A 16489-nucleotide genomic window follows, 5' to 3' on the forward strand; every position below is an offset into this window, starting at 1 on the left:
CAAGACAGAGTCTGCAAATTACAGATTGGCAGCAGGTGCGTACCCAAGTCCGCTCATGCCACCTGCTGGCCAGACCGAACAACAGGATCATGACACTACCCTAATAGACTGTGTGAGCGCGCATGTGTGGGCACGCGCACGCATGCACATGCAGGTTGGTAAATGCACTTAAGTGTTGCGCTTTTGCTTTTGTCTTGTGAAGAAAAAAAATCGAGCTGAAGCCACCTCGCCTCCGTGTACCGTACATTTCAAAATACGTCAACATCTCTTTCTGTTGTGATGTGTCTGAAGATTTTGGACCTCACGCAGGCGCGGTTCCAGCAGGCAGGCGGCGCTTTCGGGAGGGGGCGTCACCGGAGGGGGCCCCCGCCGAGCACAAGGAGAAGAGCGAGGCGCCGACGCCGAACGGATGCGAGCGGGACGGAAGACGAGAAAAGTTTCCGCTCGCGGGAATGACTTTGTCCACTTGGCTTTTTTTGAACAAGCCTGCAAGTTTTACGGCGGGGGGGAAAACTCCACGCGCGGGTCGGGATCTTTTGCATCTCCGTTGACGGGTAGGTTGCCGATCGACGCGCTCACGTGACGCTCGCGTGGAAATGATGGCGCGACGCGCTCGTCAAAGAGACCGTGCTGCCAAATTCAATACGAGCGCGATTCACAGAGAACGGAGACGTTTTCATTGCGAGCGCACTTTGAGGTCGACTCGTTTCCACGTCGCACACCCGGCCGTGGAAACGAGTTGTCGCCGCTCCTTTTTGACCTCATTTCCACGCCGGCGTTGGGCTCAAGCGAATACCGGACTGAAAAAGAAAAAGGTTTGGTTACCTTATCCGGTTGCACAGGGTTCCAAAGGTGGGAAACCGACTTCTTTTTTTTCCCCTCAAGCATATTCCAATGACGCGAGTTTGTTGATCATCTTGCGCAAACGATGCACTGAAAGAAATCAGTTCAAATGTTTTTTTTTAGAGTGAACGCATACGAGGGGTGCCTGTCGGGGACGCTAAACTCGGCAACAAACGACGGCTCGCTGTGGAGAAACTTTGGTCGGAGCAAACCGTGCGCCGCGCCGGACAGTTTGGGAGCGAGTGACTTTTTGGGCCCGTGTCCTTTTGCGTTTTGCGGCAGGACCGGTCTTCGGCGGAGAATGCGGTAGACCTCCGCCTCCCGCCGGATCCCCGCCCTCATCCCGTCCAACGCGGGTGGCCGATGGGGGAGCGCCCGCCGCAGCCGGCGCCGTCTCCCGGGCCGGACGGTGAGCCCGCGGGCCCGCCGCGGTTCCGGGAGGGAGGCCCCGGCGAGGAGCCGAGGAGCTCGCCGCCGGATGGCGGCCACGCGCCGCGCATCAGCTCGCCCTTCGCCGACGCCGACCCGCCGGCCTACTACGGCGGGACGCCCGCCGGGGCCGCGCCGCCGCCCTTCTGGTCCGAGCCGCCCCTCGCCCTGCGCCGCCTGGCCTACGACCGCGTCGGCCCCCGCTGGACGCAGCCCAGAGGCTTTGTGAACGGCAGGTGGGTGCAAAGGGCCCGTTCGGGGGCGAGTTCACGTTGGCCCCAATCGGGCCTCGAGGGGGCAGGGCCGGGAGCTTTTCGCCGGGTTTCTTGGAAAAAGAGCCGCTTTTACGATTGCCTCGTTGCCGACGGGATGAGCCGCCTGACGCCGCTTGCAATTTCAACGCTGGGGTCAATGCGTTTTTTTTTCCTCCCCGCCCACTTCCACATGCGCAACGTACGTACGACTCGACGTAGACACGAACGACTCGCTCACCGAGTCGGAGACGAGCGGCCCATTCCCAAAACGACGGCCGTCGGCTTTGCGCGGCCGAGATAAGAAGGGATTTGAAAAGCGCAGTTGTCGCCCGACGAGCGAGCCCCTCGGAGGTTGTTCTGGCCGTGCTCTTTTGCAGCGCCGCGCCGGCTTGTCCCGAAACCACGTCCGACACGCACCTGTGCGCCGTGTGCGACGACTACGCATCGGGCTACCACTACGGCGTCTGGTCCTGCGAGGGCTGCAAGGCTTTCTTCAAGAGGAGCATTCAAGGTGAGGATGCGACGGACAAGCCAAGCCGGCCGGCGCTCCGTCTCCACTTGAAAGAAGCGAGCCCTCGCCTCGGGTTGGGCGCGCCGCCAGCGCCTCCCGTGACCTCCGCCCCCTTTGCGCCCGCAGGACGCGACGACTACATCTGCCCCGCCACCGACCGGTGCACCATCGACAAGAAGCGCCGCAAAAGCTGCCGGGCCTGCCGCCTGCGCAAATGCTACCAAGCGGGCATGATGAAGTGCGGTACGTCCGCCGACGCGGCCGGCGCTCGCGTGTCGCCGCAAGAGTAACCAACCAACCCAGAACACGGCGGCGCCGTCCGTCTCACGCTGGTCCAAAAAGCGCGCCGGCCAAGCTCACTTGTGGTTGCCGTGACGCAGGCGTGAGGCACGAGCGCCACGCCCGGGGGCCGTCCCGCGCGGGGCGTCGACTCCGAGCGTTGGCGCCCCACGGGCCCGCCGCCGGCCAGAGCGCCGAAGACTTGGTCCTGCGCATGGTGGAGGCGGAGCCGCCCGCCATCTACCTGATGGAGGAGCAGAAGAAGCCCTTGACCGAGGCCGGCGTGATGATGTCGCTCACCAACCTGGCCGACAAGGAGCTCGTCCTCATGATCGCTTGGGCCAAGAAGATCCCGGGTGAGACCGCGCTCTCGCTCTCGCTCCGCCATCGCGCTCGCCGCCTTTCAAAGCGACGGCCAAAGGATTTTGTGCGCGCAGGCTTCGTGGAGCTGAGTCTGCCCGAGCAGATCCAGCTGCTGAAATGCTGCTGGTTGGAGGTCCTCATGCTGGGCCTGATGTGGCGATCCGTCGACCATCCCGGGACGCTCGTCTTCTCGCCCGACTTCAAGCTCAACAGGTCAGCTCGCCGCCGCCCGCTCCGTCCCTCGGCAAATTCGGCCTTTTTTTTTTTGCAAACGACTCGCCGTATTTCCACCGTCGGGTTTTGTCGGCCGACAAACAAAGCCGAGCGAGAGAGACGGACGGCTCTTGACCAAGGAGCGAAGGCCGCCGTCCGTTCACTTGCGTTTCAAATCCAAAGGGAGCTCCTCCGACGTACCGTCGGACTCCAGAATGCACCCGATGAAAAGCCATCAAAAGTCATTTGCGCCTGCGTGAGCCGCCGGGCGGGGGCTCTTATCTCCGTCGGAAAGAGCGGGCCGAGCGCCTTTTCGGCGGCTGCTCAAACCGGCGCCGTTCGCCTGAGCCGTCGACGACCGCAAACTCCGCGGGAGGTTGCAATTGCAGGGAGGAGGGCGAGTGCGTGGAGGGCATGGCCGAGATCTTCGACATGCTGCTGGCGGCCACGGCCAGATTCCGAGAGCTCAAACTGCAACGGGAGGAATACGTCTGCCTCAAGGCCATGATCCTCCTCAACTCAAGTCAGAACGCCGGCGGGTTGAGGCCACGCGTCGGCGCCGGCCCGGCCATTGCGAGCGCTTCGCTTTGCTTTGCCTGCAGACGTTTGCGGCGGTTCCCCGCAGACGTCGGAACGATCGGCCGGCGGGAAGAAAGTCCTGCGGCTTCTGGACCGCGTGATGGAGGCGCTGGCGTGGTCCATCTCCAAGAGCGGCCTCAGCAGCCGGCAGCAGACGCTGAGACTGGGACGCCTCACCGTGCTCCTCTCGCACATTCGACACGTCAGGTCCGCCTCCGCCTCCGCCGCTATTTCTTAGCACGCCCGTGGTGCTCCCCCCCTCACGCGCGTGCTCTCCATAGCAACAAGGGCATGGACCACCTGTGCAGCATGAAGCGGAAGAAGGTGGTGCTGGTGTACGACCTCCTGCTGGAGATGCTGGACTCGGACGCGTCCGACGGCCGCCCCCCGCCGAGCCGCGCGCCGCCTCCTCCTCGACCCGAGACGGGCGCCGAGCCGCCGACGGACGGGTGAGACGCCGCCGCTCCTTTGCTCCTTTTCCAAAGCCCGCCTTCAAAATGTGGGCCGGCTCGACGGCAAACTTCTCTCGCCAATTTCAATCCGTTTTGCTCATTTGACGGTTTACCCCCAGCGAGCGCCGCGGGACTCGCTGATCAGAAAACTACGAGTCCCACGATGCATTGAGAAAGTCCCAAATTTCGAATTCTAAAAGGGTCTACTTATTCAATTCCATATGACAAGAACATAAACGACAACGTATCCATACATTTATAAACAAATGCTGCAAAAACGTCAATAATTCCGAAGCGGGCCCGAGGATTTCGCAAATTCACGGTAGCCCTCTTTCGGCTGCGTCGGATTAGCCGGTGGGAAACAAATTTGGGGTTGCGTAAACCTTCATTGTTCAGTTAATTCCGTTTTTCACGGCCCTCTGAATAGGGATCGTCGGCCAGCATGGACCAGCATCGCTCTTTCTGTACTTTTTTGATACATTTATTGGAACACTTTGCTGCGGAAGTAGTCGTAGATGAAACGGAAGTAGTTGCAGTAGCAGTATCAGAAGCAGGTAATAAGCTAAAGCACACATAAATGCAGTAAAAAGAAATGAATACATCTCTCTTTCTGCATCACGATGTAAATAGTTCTAGAATTGACATTAATTAACACTTTTACTTGATAACAACACATTTAATAAATCAACCATGATTTCACTCTGTATTATCGTCATCATTTATCCATTATTTTAAACGTAAAAAAAACGACGTCACAAACATATCAAGTAGTATGAGTATAAGTATGAGTAGACCTTTCTCAACCTGATTCCTCAGTTTAGGGACTAAGCTAGCTCGCTCGAAGGGCAGCTTGGGCGCCCACTTGAAACGACCGAAGGCGGGCCGTTTTCCAGCATGGCGGTGGCGATCGACCATCCGCGTCAACCAAAAGCGGCTTACCTTTGACGGCGATTCTGCTGGCGCGCTTCCCCGCGCCACTCTTCGAGGACTCTCGGCGCTCGACGGCATCAAAGTCGTCCCAGGCGCCGGCGCTCTTCTCTCCGACCTCGGAGGCCACTCGGCGAAACAAAATGGCTCCGCTCCGATGTTGAAGGTTTATCCGAGGAGGCGGCGCTTTGCCGTTGTCAGTTTTCTCCTGAACGACGACGAGTGGTAGCGCAAAGTGCCGCTTCACGGACGCAGAGGTAGCGGGTTCGATTCCTTGCTGTGCGGAGTTCGCAGGTTCTCGTTCCAGTTTTGCAGTGCAATTTTTCCACTCGGCCTTTTTGTTTTGGACAGTTGCTGGCCTACAAGTTAGCTTTAGCCCTGTTCGCTTCCTTCCACCCGGTCGGCGTCGCGTGTACAGCTGCGGCTCTTGGGGAAAAAAAAAGAGTCAGTTGGCTTCACGGTCGTGTGCGTGCTCGCTCTGCGTTTGCCCCCTCAGCTTCGTCCCCGCGGAGGCGTGGATGTTGGATTCGGGACACCGGGGCCCTTCTTCGGACTTCGGCGTTCCCGCCGGCATCGCCGTGGAAACTTCTTTGAACGGCGGACCGGACTGAATATCCGCAGCTGAAGAAAACTGCTGAATTGTGATTGGAATTTGCTTGGGCGCTGGTGAAGTTTTCTGCGTTTGCAAGCTCTTGGCTTTTTTGCGTTTGTCCGTCTCGTCACTGGAACGTCTTTGTCTGACGATTTGATTCGACGTACGAAAGGCACCGCGTCGCACGTGCGGTTGCCGTGACGACAACCGACGGCCTTCCCGGAAACGTTTCCACCCAGCGCGCGATGTGGTCAACGCGCGTTAGCATGAAGACGGCTTGCTTTCCCGTGTGTGTACAATGAAGGCACACGCTCCAGTGTCAATTGTTTATTGACCACATGGCGGCACAGGATTCCATCAATAAAAGTCGACAAATGAAAACATGGCAGATTCTTGTGTTCCGTGGCGACGATGAGGAGGGATCGTTTGCGTTGCACACAAATCATACCGCACACGCAATGACGCGCGCTAGTCCTTCTTGTGCTTTTTTGCCGTCTCGCCATGGGGGGGGGGGGGGGGGGGCGCGCTGGGCATGGCGCCAAAACGAACTTGCCACAAACCAATCATTGATTTCAGAGCCTTTTGATTTTTGCGGACTATGTCTTGGGTCAGAAAGACGGAAGGAGGCAAGGATTCGTGACTTTGGGATGCATTTGATCGCTTGGCCGTCGGCCACCTTCAAATGGCCCAAATCATCGAAAATGACCAGCGGAAAACACGCGATCAAACTTTGCGCCAGTCGAGCGAATGGAATTTGGGGAAACGTAATCAAGAGATGCGGGCGACTTCATTTGAAGAGGACTTTGCTTTTCAGCCGCTTGATCGCCGCCTAGCGAGCGAGACTTTGTCTTGCAGCTCGTGGGAGACTTGATTGTCGTCGACTGGTGACAAGAGAAATGGGACGCCATCGCTTGGGAATTTGCTCGCTTGTTTCGCAAGCGCGGTTGTCCACACACACAAACACAGCAAACGCAATTTTCCTGCTTTTTTTTTTGCCCGTCCACACGGTCGACAAAGACTTCCCCTGCTTTGTCAGCCTGCATCATTGTCCATTGATGTAGCGCAGCATGGGGGAGAAGGAGCGCGCAAAGTTGTTGGCCAGCGAGCAGCCGGGGGGCGACGGCCGCTCGTCCGGCGACGCCACCGAGCAGCCCAACGCCAGCAGCAGAAAGAAGGGCGCGTGCAGCGGCAACGCCGCCCGCAGGAGGCGCAGCAACAGGGGGCGGCGGCCGGGGGGGGCGCCGCCGCCATCCCGCCCCCTACGAGGAAACAAACACCGGTCGTCACGGCCACTCGTCATCGGCCGCGTGCGAGCTGTTTGGACAAACGCGTTGGCGGTGGCGCGACAGGTGCGACCATGAAGGACCCATCTTTTGAAATCTACACGCACCTTTTCTGAATGTCCACCTGGCCATCATCTGCCGGCTCCTCCCCTTCCTCCTGACACACACACACGCACACACAAAATGTGAACGTGCGGCAGAGGGCGCCGTGGTGTTAGGCGCCGCGGCCTACCTGCTGCCGTTTGAGGTCCCGGTCGAGGGCGGCGAGACTCCCGTGGACGTGCCTGAGCAGCAGATCCATCTTGTTGCCCACCGCGTGGACTTTCTCCCCGGCCTCCGCGCGGTCTTCGCGGTCGCTGCCCGCCTCCAGGAGCAGCCGCGCGGCCGCGGCACGCAACGACGCGGCGGCCGCCTGACGTTCCCGCAGTTCCTCCAGCAAAGCCTGACGGGGTGACCCGGAGCGCGCTTACGGTGCCGCACACCAGCGCGCGGCACGAACGCGGCGCTCTCTTACCTGCAGCGCGTCGCGTCCCTCCGACAGGGCGGCGTACGAGGGGCGATGCCGCCGCGCGGCCGCCGCGCACAGTCGTTGCTCCGCTCGAGCCATCCACAGGAGCAACGAATGCAGCGACTCGTGAAAGTCCTGAGGCGCAAGGCCAGCAAATGACATTCGCTCGCTCACGAGGCGCCGCCGAGCTCTCTCGGTCCCGAGCGAGCGCAAGAATCACCTGACACTGCGCCAGCGCGGCGCGAAGCCCCGCCTCCCAGCGCTCCAGCGCACCGCACGCTCGCATCCAACCGCGATTGGCCGAGCGGAGCCCCGCCCGCAGCTCCCGCGCCCGCCGTCCGTCCGAGCCGCCGCCGGCCAGGTTGAGCGAGATCAGGGCGCGCTTGCGTACGCAGAAGGCCCCCTGCGTCTCCTGCCGCGCAAGACAAACCGACCAATCAAAAGTCAAGCAAAGAACAGGAAGACTCGGGTTTCACGCGAACGCGGCGGACGTGGAGATCAAGTGGAAAAGCCAAAGACTCGCAACGGAACGACGCCCGCACGTACCTTCAGCGTCCTGACGTTGTCTTCAAAATCTTTGAGGCCGGTGGACGGCGAGAGCTTCTGCAGCGCCTCCAGCTCGGGCAGCTTGGCGTCCAGCCAGGAAGTGACATCACGCAGCTCGGCCTCGAGCTCGCGCCATCGCTCCGGGTCCTCGCCGCCGTCCTCGCCACGGTCGTACCGGCGGACCTCCTGGGCCCGCGCCACCTCCCAGCGCTCCATCACACCTACGCGCAACAAGAGAGTCCGTCGCGTCACTCGCCGGGAATTTTGAAGTCGGCGCAAAGGCGGCGGTCGGCGCCGGCGAGTCGTCGGTCAAAGGCCAAACGGTTTGGGAAGTCGTCGATCGCGCGGCACAGTCGCGACGCCGGTCGAATAAATCGCAAAGCAAATCCGACCACGGTCAGAGTCCTGTTCTTCAAAAGCGCTTTCGGTCCATCTGCGGGCAAGGGAGCCGCCGGGCGTTTCCTCGTCACGTGCGCGGCCCGTTCCGTCCGACTCAATTGCCTTTTTCGCTTTTCGAAACGGCCGCGGCGGGAAAACGCCATTTGCGTTGATCGCGAGGCGCGATTCAAAATGCCCGGTGCGAAATGACGAGCGCCGCTAAACGGCCCGCTTTACGCTTACCCGTAGCCGCGTGGGCGTCGGCGTTCAGACCGGGCAGAAGGGGCGGGCGGTCGTCGCCGAGGACGGACTTGACTCGCTTGACGTCGTCGATGCTCCCGCTGCACTCGGACATCAGCTTGACCTGACGGCGCGACCGCACCGTCAACCGACGCCGCGCAGGCGACGTCGGCGTGTCGCGGGCGAATCGCTTGCTTACGTAGCCCCGCTGGTGAAAGGCGGCGCTGCAGACTTTTCGCCCCGGCGCCGTCCTCGGCGGGGAGACGGGACGGCGGCGGCACGCCGCGTCGCTCGCCGGCGTCGCTGCAGAAGACGCACGCATGGGAATGCCATGAAAAGGAGCCCCGTCGGAGCGGAAACGACCGCGTTTGCTCGTGCCGATGTGGCGCTCATGAACGCTTCGGCTTTTCATCCCCGCCGGCCTCTCCACTTTTTTGGTTCCGTTGGCCTCATGGTGCCGGAGAGCGCAAGATTGTCTGGACTGGGCCGCTTCGGCGAGCCCCCGCCTCCACCGATGCCGGTGGCCAGAAAGCAAAATCCTGGAGATGAGGTGGTTTTGCGGGGACCGTTACCTGACGGGGCACCGATGTAGGCGGCATCTTGGGCATCCTCGTGGTCCCGGTGCGACGAGGAGCCTCCCACGTCCGCCGTGTGGTCCCACTCCAGCGGGATGGAGTCCACGGCCACGGGCGTCTCTCTTCCGCCGAAGCGCTCCGGAGGCGGCGGCCGGCGCGAGGCCCGCCGTCGGCCCGCGTCCTTGAAGGGAGAAGGCGGGCCACTCGCTCGGTCCGACGGCAGCTCCTCCTCATCCTCCGCCTCCTCCTCCGGCACTTCATTCTAGGGCGAGACGGACGTTTGAAGGAGGGAGCGCGCGTGAGCGCTTGACGCGGGCGGCGATCTGACCGGCCGGCGATGGAGCAGCCGGCGGTGGAAACGCGCCGCGCGGCCAAAGACTTGCTGGCCATACGAGTGCAGCTCCTCCAGCTCGTCTTGGATGAGCGCCGCGTCCGGGGGGGCGCTCTTCCGCATCAGGTTCTCCCCGAAGACGATCAGGGTGTCGATCTTGTCGGCGTTCGGAGCAATCTCGCGCCGGAACTCCTGCGCGACAAGCACAAAGGCACTTTTGCTTGGGGAGTGGGGCGCGGCGGCGAGAGGCCGGGCGGTGGCCGTCGGGCCCGCGCTACCTTCAGCCGCCTCATCTGGTCTTCGGCGTCGCCGTTGGAGAAGTACTCCGCGTCGGTGAGTTGCAAGTCCATCTCCGTCAGCCACGCGAGGATCCCTTCGCGGCTCCCCTCAAAGTCTTCCCTCTGCGACGTAAAGTGCTGCACAACAACAACAATGACGTCGGCGTCTCAGCCGTCCCGCGACGGTCGGATGGAGCTCGCCGCGTCCGCCGGGTTTGCTGAAGACCTTCATCTTCTTGCCAACGTTCGGCCGCGGCGCCTCCCGATTTGCCGGCTCTGCGGCGGCCCACCGCACGGGCGCGAGGGGCCGCCCCGCCCGCCTCTTTAGGGCCTGAGTCGGCAAAAAAGAAGCCGCGCGAGAAAGAAAAGCAGCGGCGCCGAGAAGGCGTGATTCGGGATTTGAGGAAGGTGACCCCTCTTCGAGCGGGAGGGCTCCCAAAACGTTCCGATTCTCGTGCCGGCGGCGAGTTCGCAGAACCCCGAGAAGGCGTCCGACGGCCGAGGCCGCTCGTCGGCTCCGAGCCCGATCGTCTGTGTGTCGCCGCTCCAAAAACAACAGCTGGCGCTCGATGCCGCGAGCGCCGATCACTACAAGTTGAGCCATCGTGATTTGGGCCACAGTTGAAGCGCTTTACAGAACATTTCACAGCTGTTGCTTCTCTCGCGCTAATTGCGCTGCCCTCGCTCAATTCCTCAATTGTAGTCCGTCAATGAAATGCTTCCGCTCCTGTCAAGTCAAGTCAAGCCAAATATTCTGCTACAGCTGGCCGCGTTTGTTAATCATCTCCCAGTCGCGGCCAGACACACCCCCCCCTCCCCACCACCACCACCCCCACCCCCACCAAAGCAAGTGACTTAATGAATTTTGAACCTAGGACAGCGACACACCGGTGGACTTTTGTCGACACGCACAAGCACGACGGAATTTGCCATTGGCTTCAAGCTCATATCGCTGCTTTGGGAGCGTTTGGAGAGCGTAAACTTTTGGAGCGGTCGGCGCATGTCGGTGACGGGCTCGACCTATGCACTATTCCTCTTGCAGTTGAAGGTGTCGCCCGCGTAAGCGCTTTTTCTGCTCGGGACCTTGGGAAAGGCGGCGCGGGCGCGGCCTACCTGGCAGGCGACCGGCTGCGGCGCCACTCGGACGTCGTCCGTCCCGGCCTGCGACGAGTTGGGCTCGTCGAGTCGGTCCGCCTCTGCCCGCAGCGGCGCGTCCTGCGCACACGCAAAGCAATGCGACGCCTGATGCGGATGACGAGATGATGCGCAACGGCGGGCTACAGGAAGGTGCGCCGCTTCCGGTTTCCGCCCCACCCCCGCCCCATCCAACTTTCATGAGTGTGATAGCCGAACCCTCTCTGACGCTCAAAACAAACACATCGTGCGAAAGTTAGTCACCTTAACCCATTTAATCCCACCCGTCGCATTTGTGAAGGACATCAACGATTTCATTCAAAGGGCTTCTACATTTTTTTGATTACCGATGACTTAAAAGGGCGACCAATGACACCTGATTTTGACTTTTAAACGTCTGGGAAATTTTGGGTTCAGTTAAATAAAAAGTAATTCTCAAATGCATTTTCCATTTGTTCCATTGATGTTTTTTCCATACACGGCATCGGATTTTGAAGTACCAGTTCATAAAAAAGTCGAAGAAGTGAAAAGCAGCAAAGTTTGTCCCGTCGTTTTGGACTACGCAGCTTCTTTTTTGTTGTCAATTTGCCAAAGTGCTGCTTGGAGGCAAGGGACTCGACTTTTTGGCCCCGATACTTTTCTGTGATTTAGAAATCAATTTGACGAGTTGTCTGGCACAACGCGGCGCTCTTCTACCAAGTCCTCGCTCACGAATCAAAGCAACAAAAAAAAAAGTCCGAACGGAATCCATTGCCCGGATAAAAAGCCGTGTGGGCGATTTCGAGTCGACTCGTTGAAGCAGTGCGTAATGGCTCCCTCTTGTGGGCTTGAGAGAAATTGCCGACCTCTTGCCTCACACGGTCGATTGAACGCACACTCAAAAGTTGACGCGCTTATGACAATGCATTCGCCCGTCGCCAGTTTGTCAGTACACGACAACATTGAAATCCGCGGGCCAGTGTGACGAAGTACAAGCACTTGAGTTGTACAAATAAAACGTATTCTCCTGGAAACATGCCATTTTTTAAGAAAAAAAGTCCAAGCAAACGTGTGAGTGTTATTCGGTTATTGGTCCCACAAGGAGCAAAGAGAGACAGGAAGAGACTTCAGAGGTGGATCAATGTTACTGGTTTATTGGCAGTACACGGCAGCAAGACGTCATTCGTGCACACCTTGTAAGACTTCATGCCGGCAGGTGAAAAGAACTCCCCCGCGTGGCCATTCCACGTCGCGGTGGCGAGAAACGGGAACGATCGGCTCACCCGTCGACGGCGGTCAGTTCGATGAGTAAACGCGTCAAAGAGCGACAGCGGTGCCGCCGCGCCGAAAACGTCAGCGCGGCGGCGTTCATTCATGCTCGCACGGGGTTGAAATGCAAACGGCTGATTAGCATATTAGCAAGCGAGATCAGAAAGCGGTACGCGTTTCTTTGCGTCACCCTCCCCGGCTAGCCCCAAAATAAAGAAGAAGAAAGCGGGTCCGCGCGGGACGCCGGCTAACACGCTCAACTCATCGCTCTGCAGCTCCATTTTAGCCGACGCCCACGCCGCCCAAACGCGACAAAGTCGTCAAACACGTCGCCGCTCAAGATTCACCCGTAGGCCCACAAAAACATTGGTCGTGCGACGGCGTCGGCTTCGGCCCGAATCGCTTCCGCCTCACGTTTTGGCAAAATGATTCCGACGAAAAACGGGTGAATGACGACGACATGCAAATACACACGCCGTTATTTACACTTTTGCAACGCATGACCCGAGGAAGGACGACGACTGTTCGCGGCGTGTCGTCGCTTTCAGGACCGGCGAGCTCGTTGCCTTGTCCAGCAGTCCCGACGCGTCTCGGGTGGATTCCGGCCACTAAGTTGTGGGATGTGTTCATTGTCCTTTGGTCTAGAAGCCTCGAGCGACGCCGCTGCTCCGGCTCGCCTTCAAAAAGCTCCCCTCGCTGACTTTGGTGGACGGGGCGGTAGCCGAGGGGAAAGGCGAGCGGCTCGCGCGGCCTCGACGCGACTTTCTACGGCTAGCAGAGCAAACATCTCTGCTGGGAGGCCGGAGTGGAAGCGGAGGTGTTTACCGCGCGACCGCCGTCATTCGGACACCGGGGGGAAGACTCGGGAGCGGCTGACGAATCCACCGAGGAACTCCCGTCTGTGCCACCGGAACCCTAAACAAAGCAAGCGGCCAGGTGAGCGGGGACAAAAGCGTGCGCCGCTCGTCCCTTTCGTACCGTGGGTGGGGGGAGGTCATAAAAAAGAGAGATTCCAATGAAAAAAAACATTGAAATGGGGCATTAAAGCCCCCAAAAAAGACTGCAAGATAGGTCTGCCGGTGGGGGTGGACCAAAAGGGCGGCCCGCCCGTTTGGTAGCGTGCAGTGCAAAGGCCGTTTGAGGGGAAGCGCCGGAGAGACTCGAGAAGAAAATTGAGATGGTCCGCGTCTTATTCGGTTACCTCTGGCGAAGAAGCACCCGGCAAAGTAGCCCAGAGCCACCACAAAACACCTCCGGCGCCCGCCTCCACTTCCCCCGCCCGGCGTCCGCTTTCCCCGGCACGCCCCGGCTGCGGAAACAAGACGCCCGGGCCCCAAAATGCTCGGCATCAAATGTGAAAACGGCCCGACGCCGATTCAAAGTCGGCGGCGGCCGTTGCCGCCGAGACCCAAAAGCGGGCGTCGAAGGCGACCAATCTTGCGGGTCGGCGGGGGATGCGTCTCCGCCACCCGTTCCAAGCCTCTTTTATTGTGCCGCGTGTATTCCGGACCCAAGAAGTAAGTGCGAGCATTTCCAAAACACCGCAGCAATCACCCTCATACAAGCCGCGAATAAATGACAAGGTTTTGGTTTGGTTTTTGCGGACTAAAACCAAACCAAGGCGAACACCCGCAGCACGGAGGCAAAATGACGATTCGGGCGAGCTACCTTACCGGCACGCCGTCGGCCTTCCCGGAGCCACCGCCGCGCTCGGGCGCGGCCGTTTCCGGCATCGTCGGCGAGGCCCCGGCGTGGCGCGCCGTGTCGTCCTCCGCGGGGGCAGCCTCGATGCCCACCGCCTGAGTGGCGACAGGACGACGGCTCGTTCCGTTGGATTCGCGGGAGGAAGAACAAGAATGTTGCCGGTTCACCTCGCTCTCTTCCGTTGGGGATGTCGCCCGCTGAGGTTCGGCTTCCCGGATGCTGAGCTTCTACAACGAGAGCGAGACATGCGGTGACTTTGTCGCGGCCGGCCCGGCCCGGCTAGTGCTCGAGTGCCGAACCTTTTCCAGGTCCGGCAGCAAGGCTTTGAGCCGATCCACGACCCCGAAGACGGTCAAGGTCTCGTCCGCCCTCTCCGGAAGACGGAGGCGCGATCTGGCTTCCTGGAAGTCGGCGACGGCGCTCCTCACGCCGCGGATCCTCCGCCGGAGCATCTGCGTGCGGCCGAAAGCGCTCTTGAGTACCCGAGGGCGCCTCTCGCGTTGGCCGAGGACACAAAGCGCACGGCGTCACCTCCGGGTCGGGGCCGGAAAAGGTCTCCGGGGAACGGAAGGCGCTCTCGATCTCGGCGACGTCCTTCTCCATCTCGCCGGCGTCGGTCTCCATCGCCTTCACCTCCTGGGGAGCCGCCGGACGACACGAGCGGACGTGGGCGGGGCGAAGACTCGTGACGGCAAACGCTTATCCGAGGAGGACTCACGGCGGCGGCGCGCTCGAGTCGAGCCAAAGATTCGGCCGAGCGGTCCTGAACGCCCGCCAGCTGCCGGTCGGCTTCCGCCAGCTGCTCCGCCAGAGCCGAGACCTCCACCGCCTCCGACATTTGCTCCAGGACGGAAGAGAAAGCCTCCAAGGTCTTTCGGATCTGCGCGGCGTCCTTCAGCACCGTCTGTGACGTCGCCGCACAAAAAGGGGAGAAACGGAGAAAGACGTCCTCCTGCAACATTGCGGGCGGGAGGCGGGTGGGGTCTGGTTCGGCGGCCGCCGCTGACCTGCAGAGCTCCGACGTGCTCGCTCAGACATTTGGAGGTGGCGTACGCGCGGGGGGCGGCCAGCCACGATTGCCATTCCAAGATCCAGCTCTTGGAGCTGCCGATCATTTCCCGATGCTCCTCGAGCCAAGCTTGCGCCTGCGCACACGGCCGCGTCGAGGTTCAAGGCCGACCTTTTCCCTCGGCAAATTTTCGGGAGCGGCTCGATGAACCGAAGGAGCGAGAAAAACGCTCGGCGCCACCTTGCTGACGAGTTGCGCCTTCCGCTCCGCCCGCTCGGAGAGTTGCGCGTGAAGCCGCCGCACCTCCAGCAGTCCTTCTGTGAGCGCCGCCGCCTCCTCCTCCCGGGGAGTCTCCAGGCCCCGCACGTCCGCCTCCAGCGCCGCCACGCGCGGTTGCCACTCGTCGAGCTCGTGGCGCAGCAGCTGCTCGCAGACGCGACAGCGCACGCGCTTGGCAAACGGAGCCGCGCTTGAGGTTTGCGACTTACGGGGCTCCCGCTCACCTTCTGAGCGCGTTTGGCGTCCGCCACGTCGGAACTCGGGCCTCGCAGCCTCTCCTGCACCGAGCGCAGGCCGGCTCGCGCCTCCAGCAGTTCGGCTGCGATTCTGCGCGCGGCTGCGCTCTTCTGCGTGGCCTCTTCAGCCTGCAACGGCGAATGGGGGCAAAAAGCTCAAGCTTTGGCCTTGAACTCATTTTACTGGCAAGTGGGCGAGCCGCTGGGGGCCATTTTTGACCGTTTGACTCATACGGTATGTGAAGGCCTACAGAAAATGGGAGTTCCATAGCTACGAGGACATTTCTACCTTTGGGCATTCTTTAGTAGGCAGTGGTTGAACATGTGTTTTCTCCAAGAAAAAATTTGAAAGGATGCATTTCAAGCACAACTTTTACTTTCCTCAACTTTTGTGGATGACCTCCCCCAACCCGGTGACTGCAAATGGACCCAGATCGGCTGTATGTTTACCTTGGCCCCGACTCGCTCCAGAGACTTTTGCAGCTCCCGCAGTCGGCCGTCGATCTCCGCCGGGACCGCGTCGGATTCCGAGTACTTTGCCTTCAGCCTCTCCCGAATGGTGCGGAGGAGCGCGTTGCGGGCGCCCCACTGGCTGCGGATGGCCTGAAAGCAGGGCAGACGCAAGGCGCCACAATGCCTTCACCATCGCCCGCGTGGAATTTGTTCGCCGGACGGCGGTCGTACCTCCGCTTGCGCCGCGCCACCGCTCGGCTCGATCTCTGACAAAAGACCGTCGGCCGCCGTCAACCAAACCTGAAGCGCCCGCAGTTCCTCCTGCATTTTTTCCTTCTCCTCCAGCTCCGACTCGATCCGCTCCAAAACTTCTCGGCTCCTCCGCTTAACCCTGAGGTTCGCGACAAATCCCTTTCCGCAAGTTTCCATCAAAGGCCAAGAAGGCCCGAACGCCACCCGAACAACCGACCGAGCGACGCGACGATCGAGCTCTCTCGCCGGAGGCCCCGGGAGCCGACGCGCCGGCGGCTTACCTGCTGTGGGCGTTCCGCGCGGCTTGCAGCTGCTGACAGAGGGGCGTCGGCGCCGCCTGCTGGGCGTTGACGGGCACACCCAGCAGCCTGGCCACGCGCAATTCCAGGGCGCCGAGCGCGCCGTCTTCACAGTCCAGCCCGTCCCGGCATTGTTCCCAGCACCGCCGCAGGTCCACCAGTTCTTCGGCGGAGGCCGTCAACGGGGCGGGCTCGGGGAGCTCCTCCTCCACGCGCCGCAGTGCGGCGGCGGCGTTCCCCACCTGAGAAGCAAAAGTGGACCGCCGAGACGGCCGCCCAATGTGACCGCTAGGT

At 60.8% G+C, this 16489-nt stretch overlaps 2 protein-coding genes across 2 annotated transcripts in view; one reads left to right on the forward strand and one right to left on the reverse strand.

The window, feature by feature from the left end:
- The first annotated feature begins 456 nt into the window (after positions 1 to 456).
- On the forward strand, positions 457 to 5823 carry LOC127615018 (estrogen receptor beta-like). Its single transcript, XM_052086515.1, is given in 10 exon segments — positions 457 to 554; positions 1126 to 1508; positions 1904 to 2037; positions 2164 to 2280; positions 2283 to 2672; positions 2754 to 2892; positions 3282 to 3415; positions 3495 to 3678; positions 3753 to 3920; positions 5347 to 5823. Coding segments are annotated over 9 exon segments (1683 nt in total). The 5' UTR covers positions 457 to 554; positions 1126 to 1206; the 3' UTR covers positions 5462 to 5823.
- A 646-nt stretch (positions 5824 to 6469) lies between these two features.
- syne2b (spectrin repeat containing, nuclear envelope 2b) overlaps positions 6470 to 16489 on the reverse strand; it is a 44557-nt gene continuing 34537 nt past the window's right edge. The window contains exons 64-89 of the mRNA XM_052086716.1: positions 16178 to 16437; positions 15876 to 16035; positions 15642 to 15794; positions 15180 to 15320; positions 14917 to 15099; positions 14675 to 14812; positions 14386 to 14571; positions 14199 to 14303; positions 13967 to 14119; positions 13835 to 13894; positions 13637 to 13762; positions 13165 to 13272; positions 12749 to 12878; positions 10935 to 10945; positions 10695 to 10796; positions 9582 to 9719; positions 9301 to 9495; positions 8970 to 9234; positions 8597 to 8700; positions 8401 to 8521; positions 7780 to 8000; positions 7454 to 7645; positions 7240 to 7368; positions 6958 to 7167; positions 6833 to 6882; positions 6470 to 6701 (exon numbers count right to left, since the gene is read on the reverse strand). Of these exons, the coding sequence (XP_051942676.1) occupies positions 6485 to 6701; positions 6833 to 6882; positions 6958 to 7167; positions 7240 to 7368; positions 7454 to 7645; positions 7780 to 8000; positions 8401 to 8521; positions 8597 to 8700; positions 8970 to 9234; positions 9301 to 9495; positions 9582 to 9719; positions 10695 to 10796; positions 10935 to 10945; positions 12749 to 12878; positions 13165 to 13272; positions 13637 to 13762; positions 13835 to 13894; positions 13967 to 14119; positions 14199 to 14303; positions 14386 to 14571; positions 14675 to 14812; positions 14917 to 15099; positions 15180 to 15320; positions 15642 to 15794; positions 15876 to 16035; positions 16178 to 16437 (3858 nt within the window). The 3' untranslated portion in view covers positions 6470 to 6484. The remainder of the gene's footprint in view (positions 6702 to 6832; positions 6883 to 6957; positions 7168 to 7239; positions 7369 to 7453; positions 7646 to 7779; positions 8001 to 8400; positions 8522 to 8596; positions 8701 to 8969; positions 9235 to 9300; positions 9496 to 9581; positions 9720 to 10694; positions 10797 to 10934; positions 10946 to 12748; positions 12879 to 13164; positions 13273 to 13636; positions 13763 to 13834; positions 13895 to 13966; positions 14120 to 14198; positions 14304 to 14385; positions 14572 to 14674; positions 14813 to 14916; positions 15100 to 15179; positions 15321 to 15641; positions 15795 to 15875; positions 16036 to 16177; positions 16438 to 16489) is intronic.

This window comes from Hippocampus zosterae, chromosome 14 (assembly GCF_025434085.1).
Source record: "Hippocampus zosterae strain Florida chromosome 14, ASM2543408v3, whole genome shotgun sequence".
NCBI classification, from domain to species: domain Eukaryota; kingdom Metazoa; phylum Chordata; class Actinopteri; order Syngnathiformes; family Syngnathidae; genus Hippocampus; species Hippocampus zosterae.